General features: G+C 39.9%; 1 protein-coding gene across 2 annotated transcripts in view; it reads right to left on the reverse strand.

The window, feature by feature from the left end:
• Positions 1 to 2191: 2191 nt before the first annotated feature.
• The window catches only part of LOC21409027 (peroxisomal nicotinamide adenine dinucleotide carrier), a 42046-nt gene continuing 25526 nt past the window's right edge, over positions 2192 to 18711 (reverse strand). Inside the window, exons 7-11 of one of the 2 annotated variants that reach the window (XM_024164737.1) lie at positions 3772 to 3840; positions 3597 to 3683; positions 3369 to 3437; positions 3060 to 3114; positions 2192 to 2570 (exon numbers count right to left, since the gene is read on the reverse strand). In XM_024164737.1, coding sequence (XP_024020505.1) covers positions 2380 to 2570; positions 3060 to 3114; positions 3369 to 3437; positions 3597 to 3683; positions 3772 to 3840 — 471 coding nt within the window. In that variant the 3' untranslated portion in view covers positions 2192 to 2379. Of the gene's footprint in view, positions 2571 to 3059; positions 3115 to 3368; positions 3438 to 3596; positions 3705 to 3771; positions 3841 to 18711 lie in introns of both variants that reach the window. The other variant, XM_010096757.2, reaches the window with a different exon arrangement.

Genomic DNA, 18711 nt, shown 5'->3' on the forward strand with positions numbered 1-18711 from the left:
GGGCACGAGCATTAACTTGGCCGATCCTAACACGACTAGCAATGGATATTTTTTCAATCTCGGTCTCCACTGTTGCAGCCGAACAAGCATTCAGTACAACCGGCCGAATACTTGAAGAACAGAGAAACGCATTGCAGCAGGATATTGTTGAAGCTTTGGTGTGCATCAAGGATTGAGACCGTTCTGACCAACGCTTACACGATATAATCTCACCGGCAAACCAAGAATGGATCGACGAATTTAATAGATTAACTTTTAATTTTCAAGATGATCATTCTGCTTCATCTTGGTAATTTCTTTGTAAATATTTATTTACTTTGTAATTTCTAATTTGTATAGTGTTTATTGTAATCTTGTATAGACTTTGTAAGTTTATCAAATTTGTAATTCGTCCCACAATGATTGCACTCTTTTTTCCTTACCAAGTTTTTATCCCAATTGGGTTTTTCTTGGTAAGATTTTTTAATGAGGCAATCATGAATTACAAATTTAAAAATCAATGAAGAAGTAATTTTTTTTATATAGTCCGTTCGTGTGTTCAGTGTTCATTTCATATTTCAAATTGTAATATACACATTGTAATTATACAAATACTTATTTCAACAACATAAAAATATAATATAAAAAAAATCAGGCAACCAGTCGGGCATCGGGCAGCCCGACCGGGCACGGGCAGACATCCTCTGCCCGAAGCCCGTTCATGGTAATTTTCGGGTCGGGTCGGGTAGCCCGAAAATTCGGGCATATCATGTTTGGTCATCGGGCAAAATTTCAGACTTTTCGGTGGTCACGGGCGTCCGTCCAAAGTTTCAGCACTAATCATATCTCATCTTTCCGTTATTAAAAAGGCATTATACACCGGTCTTAAGAGAGTCACCTCAATCCCACTAAATGTGTTCATGATAGAATATATAGCTTAGGTCACCCACTCAGTGAAAAAATATAAATGAATGAATAAATAAATTTGTTTGGTTACTTAAAAAAAAAAAATAAGGGTGTGATTTTAATAGTCATTTCGGTATTTATTTACCAATGAGTATTGTTATGTTTAATGTAAGATGTTAATTAAATAATATAATAAATTAGATAGTTGATTAAAAAAATTTATAACAATTAATATAATTAAATTCTTATTACGTTACATCCTCCGATTTCTATATTTAATAGGTAAACACAATAAATGTAACCATTAAAAATTTATACATATAAATGTGTTTCGTTAATTTTTAACATACATAAAATTAATGAATATTACGAATGTTGCTCTTTATTAGTGACGATTGAGATATATTTTTAAATAATTGGAATGCTTGACGTTTTTCATTAACAAATACCAAACTTTATGACCTTTAGCCTTGGGTTTGGCTTTATTTATTTGATTATCATTTGCGGTTTTGGTTGTTAATTCTATTTATAGTTTACCCTTTCTTTTTAAGTAATAACCAAAATAATAATAATAATAATACAATAGACGATTCTTGAAATTTCATTCCATATTCAATTAAAATATTGAGTTTATAAGAGACATCCCTGACCCAGTAGAATGAGTAATCAATCCATTGAAAGGTTGCTCAAAATTTTCAAGGACCTATACAGGTTCTTCGAATATGACATTGTTAGTTCCAACTTCCAAGCAAATATGTGTGCCCTCGTGTGTGTGTGTGTGTGTGACGGTGCTGGAAAATTATAATCTATGTGGACCAATGAATTAGTAGACAGGAATTTCCATATTCGAAAGATCAAATTATAACCATTGAAAGGAACCTAGTTGATTATTAGCGCGTCATTTCATATCATCACTCTAAACAAAGATAAGTAATATAGTTCTTATAATGCACCAACTATATGATATGCTTCGAGAATTTCTCTTCCTCTCTCAACTTATGATACAAAATCAGTGCCTGCATTTTGACGAGTAAAGCCACAATGTGATTGTGGAATACTTATGCTAAGTATCATACTAATAGAAAGAGGGTCTCACATGTAGGCTCTATGTTACAGGGCCCGCATTCTATCAGTGGGGGTACTCAGCACCACATGTGCCTAATAGTATTGTTCTAAAATTAAACATGCAATTTTGTTAAAAAGTTGATGGAAGGAAACATAAATTCAACAAGTCAAAGCAAACGACAGAACATAAAACTGAAGAAGATTTTTCAACTCCGAATAAGCTTACTAAAGATAACATGGTATACAATCATCATTTTCAATCATCCCTCTTGCATCCTTTTATTTCCAGGGCAAGAGTATGCCAACACTGGCATAAATCATATGAATAAACATTTGATAATAAAATGGCTTGCTAAGCTTACGAGTAAAATTAAACAAAAAAAAAATTTATTATTATTACTATTATTATTAATAAAAGGGAGACAGAGGCTATGATTTTGATTTCACTTTCTTAGTGGCGCTACTGGTAAGCAAGAACCGAGCTCCCCTAACAAGTTCTTCCTTAACCATGAACAGAACAGCGGCAGCAAGTACGCTTTGCACAATTTTGGTGCTCATCCCTTTGTAAAACCTGTTGAAGCCTTCGTATCGGATCATCTTTAAAATGGCGTCCAATGTGCCTGAATTGTAAAATGATCGACATTACCAGCCACAACATGGGACAATTGATCTTTCGAGCAAAAAAAGAAGGGTTTCTTCCCTAAATATTAGTACTATAATCTGATCAGAAATTCCTAGGACACATTAGTAATTTAGTAGAGCATTAGAACTGCGTTAATTTTGTAGAAAATGATACTCATCACAGATAAATAAATAAGTTAAATGACACATTATGAAACTAAATTAAATTGGGACAAAATAGTAATTTTTACTTTTATGAAACTCTCAGAATCTTGAGACCCCCTCTTGTCATGATATCGTTGATGAAATTTTTGATGCTGTGCATCATTGGTGTAATGTAATTAATATTATAAAGCAGATAAAGGGATGGGCAGCATAGATCCATCAAAAGAGGCCAAGATGTAATAAGGACACAAAACAGCATGTTGATATTTTCGGATAAAGAACAATAATGTATATGATGAATGCGTTGCGGTAACAGTTCAAACCTTTATAATGATGCCTTTTATCACCAGTTGTGACCTGTTTCGCTTGAAGCCTCGACTGCACCAAAGAGGAAAATAATGACTGGCTGATGAAAACCAAAAAGTTTTGCAAGTCTAAGTTTACAGCGGGAGATAATGCTTTCAGAAACTAATGTAGCTGACTTCTCCAATCTGAGAGGAACTCAAGAATTTAACACTATCCACACATGTTCAGAGTCGCAAAGGTTCATGCTAAAGCAAGAAAGTGCTTGCGAGAATTAGGTCCATAATGAATTTCCCCAGCACTCGTTTATTCAGGCTCGCATAATTTACCTTCACAACTAGAAGAGGATACGTTACAATGGTAGCTCCTAATTTCGCCAGGGCACCGAGGAGAAATATCTACGAAAAGAAGGCAATGTATCAGTTTATGCAAAGGAGGGTTAAGTGGTCAAAAGCAACGCATTAGTATCCGAGGTATATAGCAAATTTATTCTAAAAATCCACAAAATGGCTGGTGTGCTGGAATTTAGAGAGTAAAAAAAAAAAAAAGAACCTAACCTCCAAAGCAGTAATCCCGTTGCTACCCTGCTTACTCGAAGCGCGTCTTTTCTTCAGCTTCTTCAACATGGTTTCATACAGCATGAACTGTATGGAAGGATTACTCACCTGTTATCAGGAGCAAGAACAATCAGTGGTATTCCTTTAGCAAATGGAAGAGTTGCTTCTCACCTACCATGATCAACGTTGGGAGTAAACCTTTCCAGAAACCCGAAACTCCAGCTTCATCATAAACTTCCTGAACCTGTATATATTCCACAGTCGTTGTGAAGATTGGCTCTAATTGAAGAGTTAATTAAGACAGTTAGAGATCAGTTATGCCAAGTTGGTTCCAGATTGCGGCTTTTTACTGAGGCGACATGTCTAATTCTCATTGGGATCCAGTTGTGGATACATTTATCAGACTTAGTTAATTGTAGACTATCGAAGTCCGTTTTTGAGAGATAAAGTTACAGAGGAGAGAGAGTCTAAAGCTAAGAGATTGTTATGTGTATTGAGAACCTGTTTTGGATCCTGAGAAAATCTTGTACTTGTGAGCTGCGAGATTTTCTGATTTTGATCTCTGAGGGTGTAACTGTTCTATATAGTGGATTTGCTTGGGTTGAAACCCTGACTTGGATGTAGGATTGGAGATCCAAACTAAGTATAATCACCTGTGTTCTTTCGATTGTGTTCTTTCATTTGATTCTGTTGGAGTTTGGGCAAACCAACAGAGAGAAAGAAGAACTACAACAGGAGCAAGAATCACTCCAGGTCCAAGTCCAAAGCCAGAAGAACTTGGTGGTTTTGCAAGGAAAGACACCTCAGAAGAAACTGTCCACAAAGGAAGAATGTGAATCAGAAAGATGATACCATTAACACCCAAGAAGCTGCCAATGTCTCCGAAGGTCTTGAAGACACAGAGGTACTTACTGTTTCCTGTGATGACCCAAAGGAAGAGTGGATCATGGATTCTGGGTGTACATTCCACATGTCACCCAGAAAAGATTGGTTCTTGTTGACGTGTAAATTAACTGTAAATCGATTATGAGAATCAGTTTGAAATCCCTTAAATTGCGGGATTCGGTTAGGCAGTTTCCCGATTTGGGAATGATTTAGTTTCCTATTATTTCTCCTGTAATCTACTATATAATACCGTGTAATACCAATTCATAATAATAGAAAATAAGAATCTTTTTCTGTGACATGGTATCAGAGCCCTAGGCTCATAAGTCTGGGAATTTTTTCTTTTTTTTTTCCCCTTCATTGCCGGAATTTGCTTTGATCTTCAAACACCATCGTTGGAGATTTTCTGGTCGGCCTTCATTGCCAAGATTCTTCTGATCTACGATCTTTGCCGTGGCCTTCATTGCCGACGCCCTTGATCAACGGTCGTTGGAATTCGTTACCCTCTGTTCATTTTTTACTGTTCATTGTCTTCTCTGGACGTTGGGTGTGAGAAACTGCTGCAGATGACGTGCCGTTTATAAGAGAAAAAGTGAAATTAGCTTTTCAAACAACCTGTCGTTTTTTTATCAAACAAGGGAAACGACTTGTCGTTTTCTCCTTCTTTTCAAACGAATTGTCGTTTTCTCCTTCATTGTTGTCATTCCTCCTTATTCTTTCTTCGCTAATCCCTGTTCGGACAACCTTAATTGCTGCAAATTTTCTTCATCATGTCAACCTCAGAACCCATCCGAAGAGTCCAATTCTGTTCAGAAAACCGGAGAATTGTAGAACATTCGAGTCTCCAACAGGCTTAATGGGAAAAACTACCTCAAATGGTCTCAAATTGTTCGCACATACGTAAAAGGCAAGGGGAGACTTAATCACTTGCTTGGAATGGGGCCAGAAACAAAGGATCCAGCCTTTGAAGCATGGGATGAGAAAGACTCCATTATTATGTCCTGGCTATGGGACTCCATGGATCCAACGATCAGTGACACATGTATGTTCTTGACTACTGCAAAGCAAATTTGGGATTATATTCAGCGCACATACTCGAAGGTTCGTCATGATGCTCAAGTGTATGAGATTAAGATCAAAACTGGAGTCACTAAGCAAGGAGACAAGTCTGTCACGGAATATGCAAACCTGTTGCAAAATCTGTGGCAAGAATTGGACCACTACTGAGTAATAGAGATGAAGTGCCCTGGATGATGCTGCCATTTTAAAGAACTTCATTGAAAGAGATCGGACATACGATTTCTTGGCTGGATTGAATCTGGAATTTGACCAGGTTAGGATTCAAATCATTGGCAAGGGGAACACACTGTCTCTAGAAGAGACAATCTCACTGATCCGAGTAGAAGAAAGCTGAAGGAGTGTCATGCTTGAACCACCAACCATGGACCGGCCAGCCCTAGTAGCTAAAACAGATCATTAGAAGAAAGGAAAGGGTGATCCGCCTAAACACCCAGGTAGAGAAAATCAGTGTAAGGAGAACAAGGACAATCTCTGGTGCACCTATTGTAAGAAATCGAGGCACGAAAAAGAGACGTGTTGGAAGTTGAATGGTAAGCCACCAAGCCGAGAGTGGGGAAACCGTGAGGGAAACCATGGGGTCAGCAGAGGCCTCAAGCACACATGGTAGAGCAACCCAAAACTGAGGAAAATTCAACAGGAACCGGGGGGCTCAACAGGGAAGAAATTGAGAAATTGAGAAGCTTGTTGGGGCCGCTTGATAAGCCTTCAGGAACCTGTTCTTTGGCTCTTTTAGGTAAACATTCATTTCCTTTTTGCATGAATGCCTCAGAAAAATTCTATGTTAACTCTTGGATAATAGACTCAAGTGCCACAGGCCATATGACCCCCACATCTCAACTCTTCCACACCTATACTCCATGCCCGAGTAACAGGAAAATTGTTGTGGCCAATGGTTCTTTAGCCACTGTTGCAGGGTCTGGAGATATACATATCACACCTACTCTTATCCTTAAAAATGTCCTCCATGTACCTAAAATGTCGGCCAGCCTTGCTTCCATTCAAAAACTTACTCATGATCTTAAATGCTATGCTACTTTTTTCCCTTCCTATTATGTTTTCCAGGATCAGGGCTCGGGGAGGAGGATTGGACTTGATAAGGAAAGAAGCGGCCTTTACCATCTTGAATCATCTCAGAGAGTTAGGAGCAATTTGTCTTTGCCTTTTCTCAGTTCCTCAAATAAGGATGTCATTTGGCTATATCACCTACGCCTAGGTCATCCATCCTTTAGGGTTTTAAAAGTCATGTTTCCTCATTTGTTCCAAGGATTAGATATTTCTGAGTTTCATTGTGATGTTTGTGAACTGGCAAAACGTACTCGTGTATCTTTTCCTCTTAGCAATAAAAGAAGTTCTCATCCTTTTCATTTTATTCATAGTGACATATGGGGTCCTTCTACTATACCTAATATTTCAGGGGCTCGTTGGTTTGTATCTTTAATTGATGATTGTACTCGGGTTACATGGCTCTTTCTTCTTAAACAAAAATCTAATGTTAGCATTGTTATACCTAATTTCCACTCGATGGTTCAAAACCAGTTTGGGGTTAAAATAAAAAGCTTTAGGACAGACAATGCTAGAGACTACTTCAATCAGTTTTTGTCACCCTACTTTCAATCACAAGGCATTATTCATGATTCATCATGTGTTAACACGCCTCAACAAAATGGGATAGCTGATGGGAAAAATAGGCATTTACTCAACACCACCCAAGCTTTACTCTTTCAAGGGAATGTTCCTAAGTCCTATTGGGGAGAGGCGGTTCTTACTGCCACATACATGATAAATAGACTTCCCTCACGTGTGTTAGACAACAAGAGTCCCATAGAGATCCTCAATAGTTTCTACCCTCACTTCAGAACCTCAAATGGTCTTACACCTAGGATATTTGTATGCACTGCCTTTGTTCATGTCCACAGCCAACATAGAGAGGCAAGCTAGATCCCCGAGCCACCAAATGTGTTTTTCTTGGATACTCATCCACTCAAAAGGGATACAAGTGTTACAACCTTTCATCTAGAAAATTTCACATCTCTACCGATGTCACCTTCACAAAAAATACACCTTTTTTCTCCAAGTCCTCTCTTCAGGAGGAGATTCCAATCATGGAAGTGTCCTTGTGAGTCATTTGAGCCACTTAAAACCCTTGATCTTCCTCATGTTCCAGCCCGTGTTGTTGAACCCGAGTCCTCTGAGCCAACCAACTCTGAGTCACCCCATTCTGCCACTGAACCCGTGTCATCTCCTGTCCCAGCCAGTGGTGAGCCCGTGTCATCTCCTGTCCCAGCCAGTGTCACTCGTAATTTTCATAGGTTCTCTCAAGTGTATTCAAGGAGAAAGGCCGCTCCATAACTGATACAGGTCCAAGAATCTAACTCAAGACTCTGGAAATGAAATCACGGTAAGATCTAATCCACCTTTACACACACAATCTGTTGAAACATCCACTGAACCAACAGATGACCTAGACCTTTCTATTGCTATCAGAAAAGGTTTATGAGAATGTACTAAACAACCAATCTATCCACTATCTCACTGTCTCTCTTAAGCGTCTGTCACCAACCCACAAAAAGTTCATTGTGAGTTTAAACACCATTGCTATCCCTAATATTGTTTCTGAGGCATTGTCAAAAAAGGAATGGAAGGAGGCTATGAGAGAGGAGATGAGTGCATTAGAAAAGAATAGAACATGGGAGATTGTTGATAGACCAGAAGGGAAAAATGTTGTTGATTGCAAGTGGATTTTCACACTGAAATACAAGGCTGATGGATACCTCGAGAGATATAAAGCAAGATTGGTGGCCAAGGGATACACTCAGACTTATGGAGTTGATTATCAGGAGACTTTCCCTCCAGTCACAAAAATGAATACTGTGAGAATTCTACTATCATTAGCGGCTTACTACAATTGGCAGCTACTACAGTATGATGTTAAGAATGCATTTTTTCATGGTCACTTAGATGAAGAAATCTTCATGAATATTCCACCGGGATTTGAGGGAAACACAAGTAACAAAGTATGCAAGCTGAGAAAGGCCCTTTACGGGTTAAAGCAATCTCCTAGAGCATGGTTTGGGAGATTTGCAAAGGTGATGAAGGAGTCTGGGTATGAACAAAGCCAAGGTGACCACACTCTCTTCATTAAGCATTCGGCTACTGGGGGAGTGACTGCTCTTCTAGTCTATGTGGACGACATCATAGTGACTGGAAATGATGAGAGAGAAGCATGAATTGAAGCAAAGATTAGTAAAAGAGTTCGAGATAAAGGAACTGGGGAAACTGAAGTACTTCCTCGGTATTGAGGTGGCATATTCCACACAAGGGATCTTCATATCTCAGCAAAAGTACGTGACTAATTTATTAGCAGAAACAGGGAAGATTGGGTGTAAGCCAATCTCTACCCCAATGGATCCGAACCATAAGTTGGGAGAAGCTAAAGAAGAACCAATTGTTGATAAAAGAACGTACCAGAGGTTAGTTGGTAGACTCATATACCTTGCTCACACTCGGCCAGACATAACATACTCTGTGAGTGTGATCAGTCAATTCATGCATGATCTAAGAGAACCTCATCTTCAAGTTGCTTACAGGGTACTACATTACTTGAAAGGCAATCTAGGGAAAGGAATTTTGTTCAAGAGGAACAATAACCTTACACTAGAAGAACAATACCCTCACTCTAGAAGCTTACACTGACGCTGACTATGCAAGTTCCCTGGTGCATAGAAGATCAACTACAGGGTATTGTACTTTTCTTGGAGGCAATCTAGTCACGTGGCGAATCAAGAAACAGAACGTGGTGGCAAGGTCATCTGCAGAATCAGAATTCAGGGCTATTGCTCAAGGATTGTGTGAACTACTTTGGCTAAAGATCATTCTAGATAGTTTGAGAGTCAAATGGGAAGGTCCTATGAAGCTCTATTGTGACAACAAGTCACCCATCAATATTGCTCAATACAACATGATAGGACAAAACATATTGAAATTGATAGACATTTCATCAAAGAAAAGTTGGAGGAAAGATTAGTGTGTATGTCCTATGTTCCATCGGAACGTCAATTGGCTGATGTTCTAACAAAGGGGTTAAACAATTCAGTTTTCCATGATCTTGTATTCAAACTGGGAATGGAAGATATCTATTCCTCAACTTGAGGGGGAGTGTTGACGTGTAAATTAGCTGTAAATAGATTAGGAAAATCAATTTGAAATCCCTTAAATTGAGGGATTCGGTTAGGCAGTTTCCCGATTTGGGAATGATTTAGTTTCCTATTATTTCTCATGTAATCTACTATATAAAACCGTGTAATACCAATTCATAATAACAGAAAATAAGAATCCTTTTCTGTAACAGTTCTTTGATCTGAAAGAATCAATTGCTGGAAAAGTTCTTATGGGGAATAATGTGTCTTGTACAATCCATGGTATTGGGTCCATAAGACTGAAGATGTGGAATGGCACTGAAAAAGTTCTTCAAGAAGTGATATATTCCAAATTTAAAAAGGAGTTTGATCTCACTTGGTAGTCTTGATCAAAAGGGCTATAGTTACAAGGCTGAGAATGGAGTCTTTAAGGTGATCAAAGGAGCTCTACTGGTCATGAAGGGTGTGTTGAAACAAGGTTTATATGTGCTGCAAGGTTCAACTATTTTAGGAGAAGCTGCTGTTGTAACAAGTTCCAAGAAAAGTGAGACTGAATTGTGGCATAAACGCTAGGCCACATGAGCATCAAGTGACTACAAGAACTGGGAAAGCAAGGCTTATTGGATGCTAAGCAAATCAGTGATCTGGATTTCTACGAGACATATGTACTTGGAAAATCTCAAAGACTCAAATTTACTTCTGCCACACACAGAACTAGAGGGACACTAGACTACATACATTCAAATTTGTGGGGCTCTCCAAAGGTACCATTCTCCTTATCTAAATCTCAATATTTCATTACTTTCATAGATGATTACTCTAGGAAAGTGTGGATTTATTTCCTAAGGACTAAGGATGAGGCTTTCAAAAGGTTTGTTGAGTGGAAAACATTGATTGAAAATCAAACTGGTAAGAAGATTAAGAGATTAATGACAGATAATAGCTTAGAGTTCTGTAGGACTGAATTTGACACCTATTGTAGCAAGGTAGGAATTTCTAGACACCACGCATGCACTAACACCCCACAACAAAATGGGGTGGTTGAGCGCATGAACAAAACTATAATGAGCAAAGTAAGGTGCATGCTAGATGAGTCGTGCTTACCTAAGAAATTCTGGGTAGTAGTTGCTGCTCCTGCTTGTCATTTGATCAACAGATCCCCATCTACGGCCATTGATTTTAAGGTTCTAGAGGAGAAATGGTCCAATGCTAAGCCTAGTTACCAGCATCTTAGAATTTTTGTGTCTAGCTGTCGAAAAGATTAGAGATAATTAGTTAGGGTTGATTAAGATAAGTTTTAGATTAGGATATGCTTAAAGTCAAATAAAACAAATCTGTTTCAAACAGATTCGTTATCCTAGGTTTAGATAAGTTTGAATTTGAATTTTATTAGGATAGATATTATTGAGTGGATAGGATTTTATTGAAAAAATCCGTGGCACTCCTAGGGCTATTTATACCTATAATTTACCGAATAAATCAATAAGAATAGAGGAGTTTTTTCCTTCAAAACTTACATGGTATCAGAGACGTGGCTGACCTAGAGTGCCAATGGTTAAGACAGCTATGACCGGGGCAGTTAAAGGCTCCTTATTGACCGGAGAAGTTGCTGAGAGTGCTGTAGCAGTTCAGAATTCTCTACAACTAACGACTCACAAGTTGAATGGAAAGAACTACCTCAAATGGGCGGAGACAGTAAACTCGTTATAGATGGAAAAAGGGAAACTTGGACACTTGACTGGTGAGGTGAGGAAACCAATAGATGATGATTCCAAACTCAAAGCATGGAGATCCGATAATTTACCGAATAAATCAATAAGAATAGAGGAGTTTTTCCCTTCAAAACTTACATGGTATCAGAGACGTGGCTGACCTAGAGTGCCAATGGTTAACACAACTATGACCGGGGCAGTTAAAGGCTCCTTATTGACCGGAGAAGTCGCTGAGAGTGCTGTAGCAGTTCAGAATTCTCTACAACTAACGACTCACAAGTTGAATGGAAAGAACTACCTCGAATGGGCGGAGACAGTGAAACTCGTTATAGATGGAAAAACGGATTCTTGGACACTTGACTGGTGAGGTGAAGAAACCAACAGATGATGATTCCAAACTCAAAGCATGGAGATCCGAAAACTCCATGATTATAGCCTGGCTTATCAATTCTATGGAGCCGGCAATAGGGAAACCATTCTTATTTATTCCCACTGTCAAGGAGTTATGGGAAGCCGTTCGTGACACATTCGGATTTAGAAAATCCCTCCCTAATCTTCGAACTCAAGACTCGGCTATGGAACTTGAAGCACGGAGATAAGGAGGTGACAGCATACTACAACGAAAAGGTGACACTATGGCAGGAATTGGATCAATGTTATGAGGACGAATAGAAAAGTTCTAAAGACAGTGTGCGATACTTGAAGTGAGAGGAAGATGAACGAGTGGACATGTTTCTTGCAGGACTTAATCGTGAATTAGATGAAGTACGAGGGAGAATTCTAAGTCGAAAACCACTGCCAAACATACGAGAGGTCTTCTCGGAAGTAAGGAGAGAGGAGGCACGAAGAAACGTCATGATGAACAAGTCAGAAATCACGCCTGAAACTGAAAGCTCAGCACTGACTTCCAAAGGCCTGGAAGTTGATGGAGACAGAAGGAACTCAAGGCGAACAGAGAAACCTTGGTGTGATCACTGCAAGAAGGCATGGCATACACGGGAGACATGTTGAAAACTGCATGGAAAGCCTCCAAACTGGAAGAAAAAGGGAGATAACTGAAGCAAAACAGAATTGGAATTTTCTGATATCTCATTAGAAACAATTCGGGTACATATATACACAATGATCCGTTGAGATTGATCCTGATTTCTAGGAGCTAAATCTAATATTAAAGGAAAGTCAATTACAGCTATACACAATAGAATAATATCTTCTAGTAACTATAAATCCACAAAATCAGGAAACTAACTAATGCCCTATACGGCTAGTTTGAATTCCTACACTCCCCCTCAAACTAGGTGGTATATACTTATTAAACCAAGTTTAGAACTTAGCTCAATAAAGTTTGGACGAAAGAGCGCCTTTGTAAGGATGTCCGCTGCTTGATGCCTAGATGGTACATGTTTTAGTGATACAACATTGCTCTCTATCTTCTCGCTGATGAAGTGTCTGTCGATCTCAACATACTTTGTTCTATCATGATGGATAGGGTTTTTGACAATAGCTATAGCTGATTGGTTGTCGCACATCATATCTATAGGACCGGAAAGGCCAAATTTAAGTTCATCTAGCAGCCGTTTTAACTAGATTCCTTCACAAATACCTTGAGCCAAGGCTCGAAATTCTGCCTCAGCACTATTGCGTGCCACCACCTGTTGTTTCTTACTTCGCCATGTCACCAGATTTCCCCATACATAGGAGCAATACCCTGAGGTTGATTTTCGGTCAATGGGGGATCCAGCCCAATCTGCATCCGTGTAAACCTCTAGGGAGTGATTAAGAGTCTTTTTGAACATGAGTCCCTTTCCGGGATCCCTTTTTAGGTATCTAAGAATCCGGTCCACTGCCTCCATGTGTGTGACCGAAGGATTGCTTAGGAACTGACTAACACGGCTCACTGCAAAGCTTAGATCTGGACGTGTATGAGTCAAGTAGATCAGCTTGCCGACTAAGCGTTGATATTGTCCTTTATCTACCGCCATCTCTTCAGTTTGAGGCATCAACTTCGTGTTAGGATCCATCAGAGTGTCCACCGGCCTACACCCACTCATACCGGTTTCCTTTAAGAGGTCCAATACATACTTTCACTGGGAAATTGAAATTCCAACCCTTGATCTAGCCACTTCCATTCCCAAAAAATACCTTAGATGACCTAAGTCCTTGATTTCAAACTCTTTGGATAACAGAAGCTTAAGTCTCCTTATTTCCTCTTCATGATTTCCAGTTAGAACTATATCATCCACATACACTATTAGCACAGTAATCTTACCATTGGTGAAGTGTTTGAAGAATAGAGTGTGATCGGCTTGAGACTGTAAGTAGCCATCTTGTTTTAGTACCCTTGTGAATTTGTCGAACCATGCTCAAGGTGATTGCTTGAGCCCGTATAGTGACTTTCGTAGCCTACAAACTCTGCCTCGCATATGATCTGTTTCAAACCCAGGAGGTATATCCATATATACTTCTTCGACTAAGTCACCATTCAAAAAGGCATTTTTCACATCAAGTTGGAATAAAGGCCAATCTTGGTTCACGGCAATGGATAACAAAACACGCACTGTATTGAGCTTGCTACAGGCGCAAATGTCTCTTGATAGTCAATTCCATACGATTGAGTGTAGCCCTTGGCTACCAAACGGGCTTTGAATCGTTCAATACTTCCATCAGCTTTTTGCTTCACTGAGAAAATCCACTTGCACCCAACTGTTCGCTTCCCAGGTGGTAGAGTTGTTAGGGTCCATGTGCCGTTTTTTTTAAGAGCGTGAAATTCTTCTAGAGTGGCAGCTCTCCATTCTGGAACCTTTAATGCATCATGAACTGTTTTGGGAATCTGGATGTTGTCTAGAGTAGTCACAAATGCCATGAATCTCTGGGACAGTTTGGAGTATGCCATATAGTTGCGGATGGGCTGTTGTGTACATGAGCGAACTCCTTTTCTCTGAGCAATCGGTAGGTCTGAGTCTGGGTCATATCCTGTCACTTTCTCAACACTATATTCTGTGTTAGATTCAGCCTTACCCTGCGTTATTTATGGATTTCTTGAGCTCGGATTAGACGGCTGGTTTTGTTGATTTTGAACAGGCTATTGAAGTTGTTGTCTCCTAGTATAGACTCTTACTGCCTCATTAGGAAGAAGGAGATGCTTTGGGTACATTACTGACTCATGGGACTCATGGGATGGTGACTCAACTGTGTTTGGAGAGCTCGGTGAAGTCTGTGGAGTAGAAGCTGATGGAGGTTGCGGGTTAGGTAAAGTGGGAGTAGAATTGCATGGAGTTGGAGGAGTTGGACTTATTACCGAGTCAATGAGAGAAGTCCAGTCCCAATTTTGTGATTCATGTGTGTTTGTCTCCCCCTGAATTACAGAATTGGGATAGAAAGGCTTATCTTCAAAGAAAGTGATATCCATGGTATGATAGACCTTTTTGGTGATAGGGGAAAAACATTTATATCCCTTTTTGTTTGGTGAGTATCCAATGAAGATGCATTTGAGTGCTCTTTCATCCAGTTAGCCCCGGCTATGAGGGTAGATATGAATAAATGTTGTGCATCCGAATATTTTAAGGGGAATTTCAGAGAGTAAATGTGAGTGTGGATAGGAATCAAAAAAAGTGTTCACTGGAGATTTGAAATGGAGAATACGTGAGGGCATCCGATGTATGAGATAGGTGGCTGTAAGAACAGCCTCACCCCAGAATTTCTTAGGTACATTAGACTGGAAGAGTAATGAGCGAGCAACTTCAAGCACATGACGATTTGTGCGTTCTGCCACACCATTCTGTTGGGGTGTGTCCACACATGAGCTTTGATGAACAATGCCATATGATTGGAGATAAGGACTAAGGACGGAGTTGAAAAAATCACGGGCATTGTCAGTTTTGAGGACTTGAATGGTGGCCTGAAATTGAGTGCGAATCATGAAATGAAAATGTTTGAAGATTTGACTAATTTCAGATTTATCTTTCATGAGGAAAGTCCAGCTTAACCGGGTATGATCATCAACTAGCAATAGGAACCACCGAGCTCAAGAAATATTGGAAATTCTGGTTGGTCCCCAGATATCACTATGGATAAGTGAAAACGGGTGAGTTGGTGTGTATGGTCGTGAGATATATGTACTTCGGGTGTGCTTTGATAATTGGCAAACATCACATTGAAATAACTTTGCATCTTTATTAATGAACAATGATGGAAATAGGCGTTTCAAATACAAGAAATTTGGATGACCTAGACGGTAGTGCCACAACATTATTGCACTGTTTTTATTGGGCTGACTTATTGACTCGTGACTCTGAATGGACCAACACTGAGGTTTGACACTAGTCTTATTATGACTCTGATCTGGGGCAGAAGAGGTGTCTACTTTGAGGAGATATAAGCCTGCGCAAAGTTCAGCATTGCCAATCGTCTTCTCCGAACCCAAGTCCTGAAAAACACAAGATTTGACAAAAAATTTAGTCTCACAGTTAAGATCACGGTTTTGTTTGCTGACAGATAGTAGGTTACAATCAAGGTCAGGTACAAATAGCACTGAATGTAGAGTAATATTGCTCGAGAGATATATGGTTCCTATTCCACCAACTCTCGAGCGTGAGCCATTGGCAATACGCATTGTCTGATAACCCAGACATGGAGTATAAGTTGAGAAAAGTGATCTATCACCTGTCATGTGATCTGATGCGCCTGAATCTACTATCCAAGAGGTTGCGGGTGGCTGGGCAACATGAAGGGCTTGATTTCCACTGCTGTTCACAGATCCAGTCCCTGTTGCCACCGAGCCGGCTGACAGATTTGCTTTGCTGATCAGGTGCTGAAGAAGTTCCAGCTGGTCCTTTGTGAAGGAGACTTGGTTCTGGGTTTTAGTTCCTTCTATTGAGACTGTATTTCCCCGACTTTCACGGTCACCAGTGGCCCTATTTGGCTTCCAGTCTGGTGGCTTTCCATGTAACTTCCAGCAGGTTTCTTTGACATGGCCGGTCTTCTTACAGTGGTCGCATCAGGGGTGTCCCCTCTGTGGCCGATTGTCACCAGGGGTCTGAGATGTTCCGCGAGCAGCACAGGCTGCTAGTTCGACCATGGACGGGTGGTCTCTGGCAGTAGCAAGGGCTGAGCCATCAGTGGACGTAGGTGTGCTCAAATGTCCCATCATGACTCATTTGCGGCTTTCCTCTCGACCTACCTCGAAAAAGGTCTCGCGGAGATTGGGCAAGGGCTTGGTTCCGAGTATTCGACCTCGCACCTCATCAAGAGACTTATCAAGACCCATTAGAAATTTGAAGATGCGTTTGGTCTCTACTATTCCCTTGAAATAGGTTCTGTCATCAGGGCACTTCCATTCATGAGATTCAAAGAGGTCCAATTGTTGCCAATACCTCGTCAGAGTGGTGAAGAAAGTGGTGACTGTATTTTCTCCTTGCCGTAGGTCATGTAGGATACTCTCCACATGGAAGAGTTCTGCAGTGTTCTCACTGTTAGAGAACGTGTCACGAGTTGCGTCCCATATTTCTTGGGCTGAAGTGTAAAGGAGGAAGTTTTCTCCTATTTCAGTAGTCATTGAACTGATTAACCAGGACATGACTAGGTTGTTTTCTACCCTCCAAGTTTTGAATTTAGAATCACTGGAATCTGGTTGGACAGCCACACCTGTAAGATAATCATCACGGCCTTGTCCACTGATAAACATCATCATGGAGTGAGACCATTGGAGATAGTTGTGGCCATTGAGTTTGTGGTTGATGGTGGGGGTAATACTGTTTTCGGGAGTGATCTGAGGATTGATAGGAGTATTGGGAGATGAAGTGGTAGATGAGAATGAGTCCCTGGAAGTCTGCTCAGAGTCGGCCATGGTGGACAAGATTTCTGAGAGAGAAAGAGAGTAGGGGCTCGATTTTCATAGAGGTGAAAAATACGGGAATAGAGGAAGGGCTAGGGCCGGCGGCCAGAGAGATGAAAATTAGGGTTCAGAAACCTGTGGCTCTGATACCATGAAGCAGAACAGAATTGGAATTTTCTGATATCTCATTAGAAACAATTCGGGTACATATATATACACAAGGATCCGTTGAGATTGATCCTGATTTCTAGGAGCTAAATCTAATATTAAAGGAAAGTCAATTACACCTATACACAATAGAATAATATCTTCTAGTAACTATAGATCCACAAAATCAGGAAACTAACTAATGCCCTATACGGCTAGTTTGAATTCCTACAATAACCACGCATTCCAGGCCTCCAATGAAGATCAATGGCAACAGTCTTCCTCAGAACAGCTCTCAATCACAAAGGAACAATTAGACACTTTGTACAAACTCTTTCAGTCTTCCAATCTATCAGCAAATCCCTCACCCTCGTGTTCTTTAGCCCAGAAAGGTAACTACCTCACCGCTGCCCTAGTAAGTGTCAGTCCTAATTCCAATCACCCATGGATCATAGATTCAGGGGCAACTGACCATATGACAGGATCTGCAAACCTATTTGTCTCATATATTCCATGTGCAGGGAATCAAAAAGTAAAAATAGCTGATGGATCTCTTTCAGCTATAGCTGGAAAAGGTTCAATTGCTATTTCACCGTCTATCACCCTTCGTGATGTCTTGCATGTCCCTAAACTGTCATGTAACCTTTTATCAATTAGTAAATTGATCCATGATATGAATTGTTAAGCTCACTTTTTCTTGTCTCATTGTGAATTCCAGGAATTGAACTCGGAGAAGACGATTGGCAGTGCTGAACAGAGTGGACTATATTTCTTTGAAGATGGATCGGCCTTGACGAGACAAGCCCAAGGCAGTTGTTTCAATTCTATTTCTATTTCTAGTAAAAATAAAGTCATGCTATGGCACTTAATGTTAAGACATCCTAATTTCTATTATCTAAAGTATTTGTTTCCTAGTTTATTTATCAACAAAAATCCATCTTTTCAATGTGAATTTGTGAGTTAGCAAAACACCACCGTGCATCCTTCCCTTCACAGCCATATAAACATGCTGAGCCTTTCTCTATGATTCTTAGTGATGTTTGGGGAGCCTCTCGGGTAACAACACAATCAGGAAAAAGGTGGTTTATCACATTTATTGATGATCACACTGGGATAACATAGGTGTACTTGTTAAAAGAAAAATCTGATGCCGAACAAGCTTTCAAGAATTTTCATAATATGGTAAAAACTCAATTTAAGGCTCAAATTAAAATCTTTCAAAGTGATAATACTTTAACAAGATTCTAGGAAAACACTTTGCAGAAAATGGCATCATACATCAAAGCTCATGCACCGATACTCCCCAGCAAAATGGAGTATTG

The sequence above is a fragment of the Morus notabilis genome, unplaced genomic scaffold (genome assembly GCF_000414095.1).
Source record: "Morus notabilis unplaced genomic scaffold, ASM41409v2 Scaffold42, whole genome shotgun sequence".
In the NCBI taxonomy this organism is placed as follows: domain Eukaryota; kingdom Viridiplantae; phylum Streptophyta; class Magnoliopsida; order Rosales; family Moraceae; genus Morus; species Morus notabilis.